At 48.1% G+C, this 15,219-nt stretch overlaps 1 protein-coding gene across 5 annotated transcripts in view; it reads left to right on the top strand.

Annotated features, from left to right (window-relative positions):
• The window catches only part of arvcfb (ARVCF delta catenin family member b), a 119,017-nt gene that overhangs the window by 25,361 nt on the left and 78,437 nt on the right, over positions 1 to 15,219 (top strand). For all 5 annotated transcript variants that reach the window (XM_076048279.1, XM_076048277.1, XM_076048276.1 and 2 more), the window contains exons 3-4: positions 2,259 to 2,347; positions 3,300 to 3,529. In XM_076048279.1, coding sequence (XP_075904394.1) covers positions 3,335 to 3,529 — 195 coding nt within the window. In that variant the 5' untranslated portion in view covers positions 2,259 to 2,347; positions 3,300 to 3,334. The remainder of the gene's footprint in view (positions 1 to 2,258; positions 2,348 to 3,299; positions 3,530 to 15,219) is intronic.

Below are 15,219 nucleotides of genomic sequence, written 5' to 3'. Positions count from 1 at the left end.
GGCTGTGTTTGCATCCCCTCTGACTCAGGCCATTAGCTAACATCTGCTGAAGCAAAGAGAGATGGGGGGAGGGGGTCTAGGGGGAGGGTTGAGGGGGGTGTTCTGGTGGCACAGGGGAATTCTTCAGATGCTCCACCCGCTGCTATTTTAAGCCAGGCCAGAAGTCGGTGTTTTTATGATAAGCCGGGGGGTTGGGGTGGAGTTGGGGGGGGAAGTGGGGGTGAGGTGGGGTGAGGTGGGAGCTGGCATGCCTGCCATATCATTTCCTTTACGAGCCGGGAAGCGACGGCCATGCCGCCTCTCGCTCCGTCCGTCCCTCATCGAGCGCGTCCACTCGGCTGCCGGCGGTTATCTGGAGGAGGGACGACTTGGGAAGCCAGCAGCGAGGCTATTTTGGCCCGACACCAGCTCTGTTTCCAGTCTAAATCTGAACGTGGTGGACGGCAAACGTCGACTTAGGCCCGCGTTTCCGTTGGACGTCGGCCAAGTAACAGGGGGCTCGGCAGCAAGTTTTTCCCACGTTAGAATGAGTGGATTAAATTCAATCCTAAATTGATAAAACGCGAATGAAATGAAAAGCAGAAAAATGAATCCTTTCCGTTGGTTTTATTCAATCGTGGGCTGGGGCAAAATGTTCAAAACTCCATTGGCCACATTTTGCGGCCGGGTGGATCCATATATTCATCAAATCTGCTAAACCCCCAAAATTGCACATGATTGTGTATAAACTATAGCTGCACTGGCTGTTTGAAACCTTCAGCGAACTGAAATTTTAAATAATTTTGACCTCAAGAAATATTTTACCTATCAGCCAAAAAAAGTTCTTTAAAGCAGTGCTTCCCAACCTTTTTAGCACCACGGCCCGGTTTAATGTGAGACAATATTTTCACGTGTTGTTGTTGACGGCGGGGCGAATGGGGGGTGAAGGAGATGGCGATCGATGCTCATGTTGCTCGCTAGCTTGCTAGCTTGTGGGTTCAATCTCGCGGTAACGTATCAGATGACCGAGACAAGCGCCTTGACATGCGTCAAGAGTTGAGCGAGAATCCGGTCATTTTTCAAAATAAAATTGTTCACTCAAATAATGAATGAAACGGGATTAAGACCGGCACCGGTCTGCGGCCCGGTACCAAATGACCCACGGTGGTTGGGGACCACTGCTTTAAAGGGTCAAGAATGAAAGAGATATCCAAAACTATTTCCGTCACTGGTGGGTGTGGGCAGCGCGCTATGTCAAGATTAGAGGAGAAGCTCCAACAAACATCAAAGGGAGGCGGAGCCGGCAGTCACGCTCACCGCCGTCCGTGGCGGAGAGTTGAATCTTTGCCGATGAGTCACACACGTGCACACCGTCTCCGCTGTCTGTCTGCAATTCTAATGTTCACATCTGCATGTATGGTCCCCTGCTTCCTCTGAGCCGGGGCACCGTGAGAGGATCCGTGGTTGAGTGTTGAGGAAGACGCGTCTCTATTTCATCACCTTTAGTCACCTACTCCATCACTCATCTCATCAAAATGCTCTTACCTTATTTTTTTGTGGCATCTGAGATTTAAAAAAAAATTCCCCCATCACAGCCTAAGCGTCTCGGTTAGCATTTTAAAATGCTGTTATGCCCACTGGTTGTAATTGACTCGCATAATTGCTCGGCAAACTCTGCTTTCAGTCTGTAATGGGGCTCGTTTGTAAAGTGTTACATTTCCCCAGAAGTGTTTTGAAAATGTTTTGCAAGAAAGAAGTGGCCTGCTGAATTACACCGCCAGGAACTAAGAGCTACCTAAATATCCCACCAAGCATTTGCTGGGTAATTTACATGACATATATGTGTAATGTACCTTTTTACGGCAAATTGGCAGTTTCTGAGGCCACTGAAAAAAGTAGTTTGCTCTTTATGTTAAGAGGTAGAAAACTAACACAACCTGTAGCTTAAGTTCACCTTCAGGAATAGCCCAAAGCCATTCCAATTTGTAAACGTTTCACACAATGATGAAGCAAATAATAATAATAATAGTAATTTCACTTCTGCTCAGCCGGAAAACTCTGCAGCGCTGCTTTTAGCCTCCGGGAACTGAAAATGGTCGTGAACTGTTGTCTAAAAGGGTGAAAATGCTGTGAGTGTTTTAAAACTGTCAGCAGGGAACTTTGAGCTGTACGCAGATGACACTTTGATGATTCCACATGTCGATTTCCTTCTGATTTTTAACCTCTGACGTTTTTCTCCTTTTCCCCCCTTCTGTTCTTCCTCTCCTCTTGTCTCCCAGCAGCCCCTCTGCCTCTGCCTCCTCCCTCTTCTTACGTTAGACCGGGGGATGTCTGTTTTCTAACATCTATCATCTCGCTTATCTACTAGGTCTGTATCACCCAGAGGTCGTATATCCGACTCGCGCTGGACGTATCACTCCGCCATCGGTGATGGATATCGTGGTGTTTGTGGCTCGTCGTTCTCTTGCGACTGTCGTAGCCGCTTATGATGGATGGCCGCGTCCGATACCGGACGCAGTGTGTCTTGAGTGTCCTGGCCATGCAAGGCTTGCATGTGACGGATGTCCGCTTGCGGCAGTGTCTGTGTGTCCGGATGCGTCGTGGCTCCGTGCATGATTTGGCTATTGTTCAGTCGCAGGAGTTACATCATTGCTTTGTAACACGTCCAGAAACAATAATTGTTGTGTGTGTTTCTGTGGATGTGGGTGTGTGTGTGTGTGTGTGTGTGAATGTACTGTTCCATCACCACCGTTCCTCTCAGAGTGGTCCGGATCATGCTTCCATTCCATTGGCGCCGATGTTCCAACAAAGCTGTATTTAATTGTGTCGCGTGGTGCCAGGATTGTCCTAATTAGACCAAGGGCTCCGACTTCTGAGAGAGGGACCATAATTGGCACCCCGTGGAGAATCCTTTCAGCTCGGTATCAGCGCTAGCTCGGCTATCTGACGCTCCGCAGTGTTCTCACACACACTCTTTCGCTCTGACTTGTCCCTTCGGGGGTACAGAGTCAGACTGTGAGCAGGGTTCCACCTCGCCACTCCATCTGGTCCAACCCCTCTAATTGCTCCATTTTGGAATGTGTGATGTTGGTCTTTTGATCGTGACGACTGAAGCCTGCGCACTTATGCTAAATCGTCCTTTTGGCCAAAACAACACTTTGAAGCGGAGGCATGAATCAGCCTGTTGATAGCGTTTGCCCGGTATGCCGGGTCAGGAAGTCTCTAATGACCTGGTGCCGTCCTCCTCCTCCAACTCCTCCTCCTCCTCCTCTTTCTCCTCCTCCTTCTTCTTCTCTTCCCTCCCCTTCCCACTCTGGAAGATCTGTACAACCTACCAACCACCAAAACCGGAACAATGGAGGACTATGACGTTCGCTCGGCCGCCAGCATCCTGGCCTCGGTGAAAGAGCAGGAGGCGCGTTTCGAGCAGCTGACCCGAGCCCTGGAGGAGGAGCGGCGCAATGTCACCCTGCAGTTGGAGAGGGCTAACCTGCCTCCCAACAACCCGCCGACCAGCCAACCGCTCGCGTGGCAGCAGGTGGTCATGCAGGTAACTCCATGCCAGCATGTTTGCATGCTAGCCCGACCACGTGTCCGCGTCAGCCTCCCGCTTTTACCCTTTTCCGGCCCCAAAAATGGGCGGCATTGCCCCGCTTCCTTCTGATCATTCCGCCCATCGTGTGTTTTTCTTGCATACAGCCATCGCTTCTCATCACCGCCGCGGCGGCCTCCGATTATCGCCGTTTGATTCACCCCCATGATTTTTGGGACACTCATCCCCTTTGTCTGGTGCCCTCTTTGGCTTCCGTGCCGTGATACAATCTGCCCCTGTGGTGGTGACTCATCTCTAAAAGGTGAGCTGATGAGATCCAACCTTCTCATTCCATCGTCTTGCGCCCACTCCTTCCGTCCTGCTGCCATCCAATCCCGTCAAGTCTTTGATGTTTTTCCTTGCTGCCGGTGCCTCTGATTGGAGGTGGCCTCTCGCCCGGCTCTGGCCGAACATCCGCTGGGGGGTGGGGTGGGGTGGGGGGCGCTGGAATCCCCGCCAAAAGTTCCTGTCGGTGGAGGACTCCTGTGAATGCAGCGCAGCCGCAACCCCAGCCCGGCTGGTTGAGGGCACTTAAAAAAAAAAAAAATCTTGGCGATTGTTGCGACGAGTGGAGGATGTGACAGTAAGTATGACGTCTCTCAATAACTACCGACAGTTTTCTTCGCCGCCCGGTTGGACACGTGCGTGTGCTTCTGCTGTTTGCTCCCTCCGCGGTGCAAAAACCAGCCCGCACTCGCAGCTTGCCGATGCGTTTCCCCGCAGCACTAACACGCATCACATCCTATTATGTCAGGGAGATATTGTCTCATGTATTATTGATGGAGCCCGAGTGGCCTTCGGCATTGACGGCCAGGTTTGTCTTTTTTTCTTCCCCCGACGCCGCTGCCGCCGCCTCACTCGCGGCGCTTTCGCTTTCCACTTTGGCCTGCGCCGAGAGATAATTAAGAGGATTCGGGTGAAGTATAGGGAGCCAAACTAAACTTGTCACCTCTTGTTTGTGTAAAGGAGAGGGAGGGAGAAAGAGAGACGTAGCCTCCCGTCGCTATTAACAGCCCCATGATTTACCGGCTACAGGACAGGCGGTAAATTAGGCCTCTGACTCTCTCACTCACACTCTCTCTCTCTCTGTCTCTCTCTCTCGCTCTCTCTCTCTCTCTCTCTATCTCTCTCTCTCTCGCTATTATCCACACATCAGAGCTGCCGGTGCACCTCACGGCTGGCTGGTCACGCCGCAGCGGGACCAGTTGGGCGTGACGGGGTGGTGCCAGCGCCGCTGTAACCGTATCTCATTTTTTTTTGCCCTCTCTTTGAAGTCTTGCTGCATCATAAAATGCTCTGAGAAATGCCAACGCAGGTCTGAGGGGAAGGTCTGCGGGGAGAGGGCGGAGCTTATCTGGAGAAAACAGCAGTAGCACCTTGGCAGGACACGTGCACGGCCTCCAGCCTCCAGCTTTGTGATGTGTGTAAATATGTTTGTGCGTGTTTGTGTGTGTGTGTTCCCGCTGCTCGTACGCTCACTCTCTCCTAATTGGGCGGCGTGATCGATGGGAAACGCGTCAGGTCGTTTTCTCCGTTTCCTCCCCGTCCTCCTCGTCTGCCGGCGAACAATCCCGCAGGCAGCATGATGGATTGAAACAGAGCTGCGGGTCCAGACTCTGGACCTCCAGGGGGCGTGTTGGCCGCAGCTTTTGGGGGTCAGAAAAACCAAAGTGGAAAGTGTCCCGTTGATTAAATGAGACGGAAACAGGTGCCTAATGGGAGTCACCAGGGAAGTGGGCGATCCAGCAGTCGGGCTGCAGGGAGCGTGCCCAGTAGGAGGAACATCTGCTTGAGAGAAATGATCTCCAGATCCCTCAAACTGCTGCTGCAGATTTTCTCAATCGCCGTCTTGCTTTTTCAACTTTTCACCACATCTGAGTCCCCGGGTAGCGAGGAAGCGAAGATTTGAGTTTGGTGATGGATGTGTTGGCTGATGTCGAAATCTACATTTTTAAATTGGACATTCTGTCAGTTTGTTAAGATGGGAAGATATTGAGTCAAACAGAATTTGGGCGAGACATAATATTATGGGATTTTATCCAGACGATTTAGCTGTTTCTGCAGCCAGCGTGCAGCATCCAGATGCACCTGCAGAAAAACATCTGGCCAAATTAAAAAAAACAAAACAAAACAAAACAAAAATTGCTGAGAAATGCTGAGCACTGCTGAAGTTCAGACTGGTGAAAGGGGAGGAAAAAACAACATTACATTTACTTTAAAAAGAGAAAACAACACAGTGGTGAAGGGGATCCGCAGGTCCTGCTCCTCTGAACCAACCTGGACTGAAGTATATCAGTGCCCAGTGCAATGTTGTTTGCCTCTCCTGTAAGTGATTCACTACCAGTGCATCTTCTCTACACATATATTAAACACTTATTATTTGCCAAAAAGCTGTTTACTGAGCCTACAAGTGCTTATTTTATTTTTTAAAATCCAGTTCATGCCACTCGAACCATTTGAAGTGTCCCAAAAGTGTTTTTTTAAGGGTTGGCTCTGTCCTACTTCCTGAAGCCTAATAATTAAACGGTGGCCCTCAGTCCCCCCCCAGTGTGTCACTTTATGAATCGCTGCCAAGGCTGAGAATCACAGTGTGTTTACTCTGCGGCTGCGACCCGTCGGAACAAAACCGTGCAACACTGCATTAGCCTCCCTGATGTGATTATCGGAGGAGATGCAGTGACACGGAGCGCCTCCACCTTTGTGTCCGCCTCCATCCTCCGACATGTGACCTCTCGCAAGCAAGGAAAAAAAAAAAAAAACACAAAACCTTTTTTTTCCCTCTTATTCTTCCATTTGATATTGTGTTTGCCTGCGGTAATTGATTTTTGCCTGAAGGAGCCGCCGCTGCCGCTCGCTAAAGGTCAAGTGGCTGCAGATAGACAGACAGACAGCGGGCAGACATCCTGCGTCTGCTGGGAGCCACGGGAGAAGATGACCTCATTTCAGAGACGCCTGATCTATCTACACTACCACCACACCGACGCTTCTGAGCGCGTGCAAAGACTCCGGTTTCCGGTTTTGCCGGGGTGGATGTCATTAAGTGTTTAATGGCTAAACAGGAGAGTTACGTTTTGATCAGCAATCGCTTTAATCCACCAAGGTCAGCAAGGAGTCGGTACACGAGGAGGCAGGCTGACAGAAGGCTTCAATTACTGGGTTAACAAGACACAGGAGGAACACCGGGAATGAACGGCAGGTGGAAGCAGCCAGCAGGTTCTCCCTGTGTCTGCCTGGGTTCTCTCAAGGTTCTCCACCTTTCCAAAAGTCCAAAAACATGCAGGTGAATTGGAAACTGTACCGTCACCCTGCATTTGCACTATGACAGCTGGGAGAGGCTCCAGCAGAGCCCCGTGACTCTGAGTTTGTGAAGAAACGGGTTTTGAAGATAGATGGATGGATGAATACGATCAGGAAACAGGAAGTAAAACTAAAGACAGTGGCACCAGAAAAAACAGATCTCTTAATTGATGCGTATTTGCAACACCAGACCCTCACAAAGTGTCTGCAGTAGGCGGCGGAACATCACTCCCCCCCAGCCCCTCCCTTGTGCAAATGTTCATGGGAAGTTTTTCAAAGGTTCGCCAGCAGCTCCAGAGAAGAGGGGAGGGGGGAGGGGGGAGGGGGTGCGGCGCAGGTCCCGCTTTCATCCGATGCGCCTCCGCCGCCGCCGCCGCCGCCGCCGCCACTGTCTGCGGTGAAGATGTTCGGGCCGCCTCACCTCACCACCCCCCTCTCACTTTCATCCACCCAACCCCACCCAGCCAAAGCCCTGTCTAGGAACAATGGTGACAAAGGACCGAGGGTGCTACAGCGACACAAGCCCCGCCCACCCCCACCCCCCAGCGGAGCCCCTGCACCCTCATAAATCACCTGCCTAACAATGAGCCTCAGTTTCTGCCTCCTTCGCGGCTGCTGGGCCATCAGGGCGCCTCTTTCTCCCGCAAACAACCTAATTACCTCGCTGCCAAAGTTTTTTTTTTGGTTTCCTCCCTGAGTGGTTGGTGCGCTGTTTCTCTGCCCTCCCACACACACAAACACAAACACAACTTTCTCTGTGCATTGTGAATTTCCTTGCAGCAATCTCCAGATTGCTGCGAGGAGGAGATTTACTTTAACCTTTGTTTTTTGACACCCCCGACTTTATATTATTGAGAATTTGAATCAGAATGTTTTATTTGGATTTAATCCCTTTAGGGAAATTTGCTTGTCCCTTTAAGTATTAGAGCTGAGCGTGCAAAATTATGAAGGGACATAAAAGCCGTAAAGGAATATTAAAAGTGTGGATGGAGGGTATAAAATATATATGAAGTGAAAAACTATACATGCACGACAGAGACAGAATCGTCTGCCAAGCAGATCCACTGCTCGCACCTGTTCTAATGCAATAAAACAACAATAGCAATAATACCACATCCTATTGTTTGATTTATTGAATGAAGGTTTTTCCAATTCACACAAGCTGCCATGTGACTGCTACACTGTTCTCCCTGCATCTTATCAGCTCGAAAAAGTTTTCAAATGGATATCGTCTAACTTTTGAGAAGATCAAAGACTTTTTTGGTGCTCTGTCATCGTCAGACGCTTATCGAGAGTTTTTCAGTCAAAGACTTCAGGATTTCAGAACCGTTGCGTTTGATTGGTCGACACATCAATGAAAAGACGACCAGGCCTTCTCTTCTACTCGTGGTCGGCTGCGTGCACACTGCACCCTGAAATTCATGGTTTTCCAATGCGGTTTGAATTTTTCATCACAGGCTATTTGTAGTTGCACTTTTGAGCGCCCTGGTGGAGGTTAACATTGCCAGCTCAGGTCCAGTCCACCTCTCTGTAACTTTGGCTTAATAATTCAAGTCATTATGACACCAAAGGGCCCTGAGCGTGCCACCGGTGATGTCTTAACTCCACCCACTTCTCCGTAAGTGGCTGATTATTCACCCGGCTAACCGCTAACTGCTGTCCGACTCAGGGCTCTGCACGGCAGGAATTTTTACTCAAGGACAGACGGACGGACGGGGTCGCTGCTTCGTCTTCTTCTGGGCCCGGCTGCTTGGAGGAGAAGGTTTGAAGGAGGAGCCTTTTGTACCGTAGGCTATTTATATTCCTCTGGGGCGGCTCGAACCCTTCATCCTGTCAGAGCAGCAGCCCTCCACTCCGGCCGCTGTGCTGCTGCACCCCCGGCATTTGATCACGATCCAGTAAACTGGTTGCACTCTTGAAAAGCACAAACACATTAGTGCGAAAAAATGCCTCCACGTCCTGTAACCAGACTGTGTTATTAGGCCTCTCTGTTATAGCAGAGGGAAAATATATATATATATATATATATATATATATATATATATATATATATATATATATATATATATATGTATATAGTATATATGTATACAGGATGTCCCAAGAATATATACACACTTCAGCTATCAACTCAATTGCTTGTTTGTTTTTTCTTTGCAGATTAAACTGATTGGAATGAATGATGGCAGCCAGACTAAACTTTGAAGAGAGGAAATTCATTCTAAAATGCTACTGGAAACGCAGTTGGAGTACAATTCAGAGACAATTTCAGAGAGAAAGTTTCAAAGGGAACCACCTACGCCAGTTACCATCACTGGAATTGGAGATAAGTTTGAAGTAAATGGAACGGTTCAGAACGTCCATGAGAAAAAGGTTTTTTGAAGAACATGGACATGGAAAAGAGGAAAGGAAGAAAGAGGACTGGAGACGAAAGTCTGTACGGAAAAACTGCATTTTTATACTTCCAGTAGAATTTTAGAATGAATTTCCTGTCTTCAAAGTTTAGTCTGGCTGCCATCATGAATTCCAATGCGTTATCAGCTGATAAAGTGTGTCCCAATATTTTTTAAGGCCTTTCCAGACAGTTTTTGTGACAGTGTAGAAGGAAACATTTCCAGGATGATTGTGGTCTCAGCGGATTGTTGAGTTCAGAGGCGAAATCCTGCCCCATGTGTTAAAAATAAAACTCCACTCCTTCACGGGACCCCAGTGCCATCAGAGGAATGTGACCTCGCCCTTCCCAGTGTCCAGCAGGATAACTAAACAAGGCTGACCTCCTTCACCTGGTTGGGAGGGAGGGGAAGGAGGGGGGAAGACATGAGCTAATTGAAAACAGTCTCAGGGCCGTGTTGCAGGACTGAAGGTGTTCTTCAAAGTCTCGCTCTAATTAGCCTTGCGTGTTTAACGCACTGCAGTGACACGTTAACGACCCGACTTACACGCGTGTAAACTGTGAGGATCAGAGGCGGTGCTGGCGCTGGCTTTAAGAGGTACGTTTGAACTTCATTAAACAGAGAATTCAGAATCTGACAAAAACACCCTGATCGCTGAGTACAAACTGCTGCTACTGCAGTACTCAAAATAAACTTCAGTGTGTCACTATTTGAGTGTAGTACACGTACTCTGTCATCTGATGCGTGCTGCAGCTAATAAGGCTGATAGGGACGTCTTTCAACAGAGGTCATGTGACACTGTCCCTGAAATTTGACCGCCGTTTTCGCCCACAATGAAATTCACGCCCAGATACAATGTTGCTCCATAGCTAGTAGTGTGTTAGCTTAGCTAAAGAATGCACATTTCAGCTAGCTCTGCAGCACTGAGGCTAGCAAGTCGTTGCGATTGTCTCCTGTCACCGCTCTGAGAGTTGGCCCACAGGAAGTGACACGTGTTGTAGGCAGTTGTTGCCGCCCCAGTCGGGCCTCAGGGTGAAAGTGGAGCTGGTGGAAGGGGGCGGGCCGCTCTAATTGGCTCCAGAGTGGGACGGCAGGTGCCCCGGTCAGAGGTCTTTGGTTGCGCTGGAGCGCTGGTTGCTGACTGCAGGTAGTGTTACCAACTTTCATTGAGAAAAATAAAGGAGGCTTCCCGCAGCGCTCGGGGCCATGACCATCACAGGCCAGTGGCTGAACAGTGCTGGTAAATCATAACTTAAAACAGGGTTTCAAAAAAGTATATGCTTCACATAGTTTGAACTGCTTTTTTTTTTTACTAATATACATACTTTTTTTATTATTATTATTTTTTACAAAGGTTTTTACAAAGGAATTAAATGAATACGAGTCTGAGACAATTCTGTATTTAAAGGGAGGGTTTGCAACTCTACCTGCAGGTCTTCCGTGTCTTAATTTGTCACCAGTTTAACTGAAAAAGCTGCATTTAAAACTTTAAAATCACACCTAAAGCCGACATGAGCAGTTTGGAGGAAGAAGCTCCTTTTACAAATGACTGGAATCAGTTTGCAGAGTTGTAACTGTCCGCCGGATGCTTGAAATTAGCTCGGAATTCTACTTTTCAAATGCCTGGAGAGAGAAGCAGATTGCAGGGGTTCTTTGCTCTCCCTGCTGGATGTATTCGCTCATCCGCAGCCGGCGCCGGTCTGCAACCGGCAGATTATCATCCTGTCCATCATCTTGTGGTACAGCAGCAGCAGCAGCAGCAGAAGTTGTGAGCAGGTGGCGGCGTATCATCTGTGACATCTATTAAGTCGGTTCCACACGTGCACCCTGACTGACTGACTGACTGACTGACTCGGCCCAGGCTAACACCGCTGGACATGCAGGCTATAAAAAGACTGAACATCACAGAGTCTGGAATCTGCAGACCTTTGCTGTTTTGCATCAGAGACAAACGCGCACGGGCTCTAAAAAGTGGCTCGGTGCGTCTTGTGTTGGAGGGCCGAGCTGCTGCGGGGCCCCCTGTCTGTTCTATACGTGCACGCCGGCACCTTTTGAAGAAAAAAAAAGAAGAAGGGTGAAACGGAAAAGAAGTGAGGCCTGGTATGCGATGCGTCTCACGGCTCAGGAGTGTCTGCGAGTGATTTTCCCGACACGGCCGGGCGCTGATGGTAATGATCCTGGAATGTGTGAAAGGATGGGTGGCTTCTCTCCAAGGCCCACTCGGGATGCCCCGGAAAAAGAAAACAAAACTCTGCGCGCATAACAGTTATTCCGCAAATGGGAAAAGGTGGAAAAGAAATATCCTCCGTGGTATGTTTGAATGAAACGGTCATCATCATTTGTCTTCTTTAAACAGAAGAATGGAGACGAGTAATGGAACACCGGAGAGGACGAGGCGTCTCGTGAGAGGCAGCCGAGAGCCTCAGCCAGCAGGCTGCCGGCCGCAGGGCCAGCGTGTAAACACACCCCAGGTTTACGATAAATAAAAGCTCCAGTCTCCTGCCAATCGGCCCGTCTCTGCGTATACATTACAGCCATAAAGCCTCCTGAATGGCCAATAAAGTGCTGAAATTTACAGCGAGCGTCAGCGCGTGAACGACTTGGACTCGGGCTCGTCGTAGCTGGACTGCTCCATGCAATGTTTGCGTGTTAAATTTGAAAAAGAAAAGAAAGAAAGAAAAGAAAATAACGGCTCCTTTTGATCCAAAGCAATGTCGTTTTAAACAGAGTCCTTTATTTTTCGCTGGACACGGAGAGAAAATTGCCTTCTTTGCGAGACAAAAGCCCGAGCTGGGAGATTTAGCGTTAATCCCGCCCCCATCACTGAACGGCTACTTTTAAGGGGAAAATAAAACCCGATAGTAAAAGTCATTAGAGGGGAGCCCAAGTATTTGCAGGCTGCACCATTGTTGGAGTGCAGCGGCTTGGCGAGGAGATAATGACGATGGTAGACACACCGCAGTCCAAGGATTGTGGAGAGTTTGTCTGTCAGAACGCCAACACAACTGCACAAGCGCAGAGCTGCCACCTGACGCGGAGTTTGGGATATTTACTTTATGGGAACCAATCTACTTTAATACGCTGTGAAATTTGTAAATGGCTTTGACGTGTTTGAAATTTACACTCCTCCAGTTTCTCCTTTGCAACTTGTGATTATCAGATTGTCTTTCTTTTTTTTGGACTGAAATGTCACAGGCGTTCCCGGGAGTTTACATTTTTCTGTGAATTGAAAAGGAGAAAATGCCAATCTGGTTGGCAGCAGCTCTGCCTCGTTGTTACAACATTGCCAACGTTGGACACGACGGCTGGAAATTCTCTCTGAAAACGGAACTATTACTTGTTACTTGTTCTGTGTCGTTCCACCACCAGGTGGCGATGGCAGAAAGTTTGCTTTTACTTTGAGGAGCTTTTGAATGGTTTGCAGGTCTGATTGTAGGTTTGTGTATTTGTTGAGTTTAACCTGGATAATAGTCATACGTATTCAGTCATACGTAATGGTTTCAATCACCCTGTGGTCGTTAGTGGTATTGCACAAAGAAATGCCATTCATTATTTCCTTTTATTTCTCTTTTTTATGAACAGAGAATTAAAAAAAAGTCATTTCCTTTGCAGCCTAAAATTCTCTCTCCCACTCCCTGTAGTTCATAATTTACGCAAGACAACTCCTAAAATTAGCCGCACAATTCGATTAAAATGACAAAGATTCATAATCCTCACTTGATGAAAATGAAAGTTGGACCCTGATTTCGGCCTGTCTTTATTCTGACTGGCGCCCAAGCAGTAAATGACACTGAAATCCTCCTCCTGTTGTATGGCAACCGCCACTGGACGTTGCTGTGGCAACCAATCCGCCGAAAAGTTGAACACTCACACCTGTGAGCCCCATCAGCATTATGGCAACTTAAAGTATAACAATCTCATTTTAGAGTAAGTCAACAGCGTAAAAATATTGATAATAAAATAACAAGGGCTCTTTAGTGGACTCGGCTAAAACATGCATAGGCCCTTTACAGAGCAAATAAAATGGAATGCTTCTGCCTCGCCACGCTCCGCTGGGCTTTCACAGGCACCTAATGGATTTTTAAACAGGGTTATGAAACTCACTCAAACGGCTCAAATGGAATGTGATATTGCAAATCACCTAAGTTAAATAAATAAATAAATAAAGGATTGAATAAAATTGCACCGCGTTTGAAGTCGGCAGACTTTTATTTTGCACCGTCGGCCGGCAGAATTTATAATGGCGTTGTTGAAAGTGAAGTAGATCCAGAAGTGCAGCGGTGCATGATGGGCCAGGTCTTTCATTAAGAGCAAATGGAGCAGTAACTCTCAGGGAGATGAAATAGCGGGCGGCCGGAATGCAAAAACCTCCGAAACCTCCGTCGCTTCCCCTCCGTTTGGGATTTCTCCCCTTTCTCCACCTTTCCTTATTTTAGTCCAGTCACCCTTTTCTTCTTCTTTTTCTTCTGTCTTTGTGCGTGTGTGTGTGTGCGTGCGTGCGTGCTGTACGTCTCTGCGAGAGCTTCCCCCCTCAGCCGTCGTGGACGTTATTAGATTAACATTCCTCCTCAGTCTTGGTCACGGTCGCAGATATTTCAATGCGAATTCTGTCACGTAAGTCCAGTCCCATCCCTCCCTCCATCCCTCTTCTATCAAGTGCAGCGAGAGAGGAGGACCAGGACAAAGAGGCAGAGAGAAAAGAAAGTGTGTGTGTGTGTGTGTGTGTGTGTGTGGGGAGGGGGGCACAAAACAAAAGTTGCCCCCATTGAGGCAAAATACATATGCATTTTCACACACACACACACACACACACACACACACACACACACACACAGCATCGCTCTCACTAGGGGTGGGTTCAGCAGCGGCTTGACAGACAGACGCAGCTGGAGAGCATAGCAGAGGCTGCTGGCCCCGCCCACCCCGCTGAAGATACCAGACTTATAGAGACCCAATGAGAGAGAGAGAGAGAGAGAGAGAGAGAAAGAGATTCTCCTCCTCCTCCTCGCTCCACACCTCTGCTCTACTCTACTGCATTCACTCGGACCAGGACTGGGTGTTTTCTTTCTTTCTGTGTCTCCTCTAACTCCTCTTCCTGTTGTGGCGCTGTGTTGGTGTGCGGCTCAATGATGCACGCATTTTCACTCGCGCCACGGTGCCGTTCTGTAGTCTCGTGTTGTTGTTCCCTGAAGAGATGCGGCTGTGCACAAATAGGCGTCTCCATGTTTTTTTTTGTTTTTTGTTTTTTTAGCTCTCCGTCTTTACTCATCCCCCCTTTTATTCCACGCTCACTCGCATACATACATTAATGAGCACATACATATGCAAAAGGAGAGAGAGAGAGAGAGAGAGAAAACAACGGTCCTCTACTTCTGTCAAGGCTAAGGGAGACTGTCAAAATCGCTGCGGATGTAGGGAGGGATTTTGCTACCAAAATAAAAGCATCTCTCAGCCCATAGAACAGCTTTTTAAGTCCTGGAAAAAGAGTCTGCAGGCGGAGATTCTGCATTCATAAACCTGCTTGTGTTTGTTTGCATGCTCTGTATGATGATATAAATGTACTTAAATGTACTTAAATGTAACTTAAACATTAACACCTTTACTCTGCTGTTGTGCTGGATGTGTCACATATCCCATCACATCACCACAACAGTTGAATTATGAGTTTGGCTTTTGGAGCTAGTTTTTGATTAAAAAGTAATAAAATGTCTGATTTTAAATATAATCAGAATAAAACAACCTTTTTCTTCTGTGAAAAAGGCCTGTTAGACTGCCCTGTGCTGTGTTATCAGCAACACCAACCAACACTTATCATGCCTGGCTCAAGTCCACTTGAACTCGAGGCAATGCCTGAAGCAGCAAGGCTGCATTTAGATGTGATTGGCGTCATGGAAAGAACTTGACAGCACCAGATGTTCCTTTTTTTAAACTGCAGTTTCAGTGGGAACGATTTCCTTT

This window comes from Nelusetta ayraudi, unplaced genomic scaffold (assembly GCF_046127955.1).
Source record: "Nelusetta ayraudi isolate G7.1 ecotype Tasmania unplaced genomic scaffold, CSIRO-AGI_Nayr_v1 ptg000098l, whole genome shotgun sequence".
NCBI classification, from domain to species: domain Eukaryota; kingdom Metazoa; phylum Chordata; class Actinopteri; order Tetraodontiformes; family Monacanthidae; genus Nelusetta; species Nelusetta ayraudi.
Note: the sequence above shows the minus strand (reverse complement) of the source record. Positions and strands in the feature narration are given on the sequence as shown.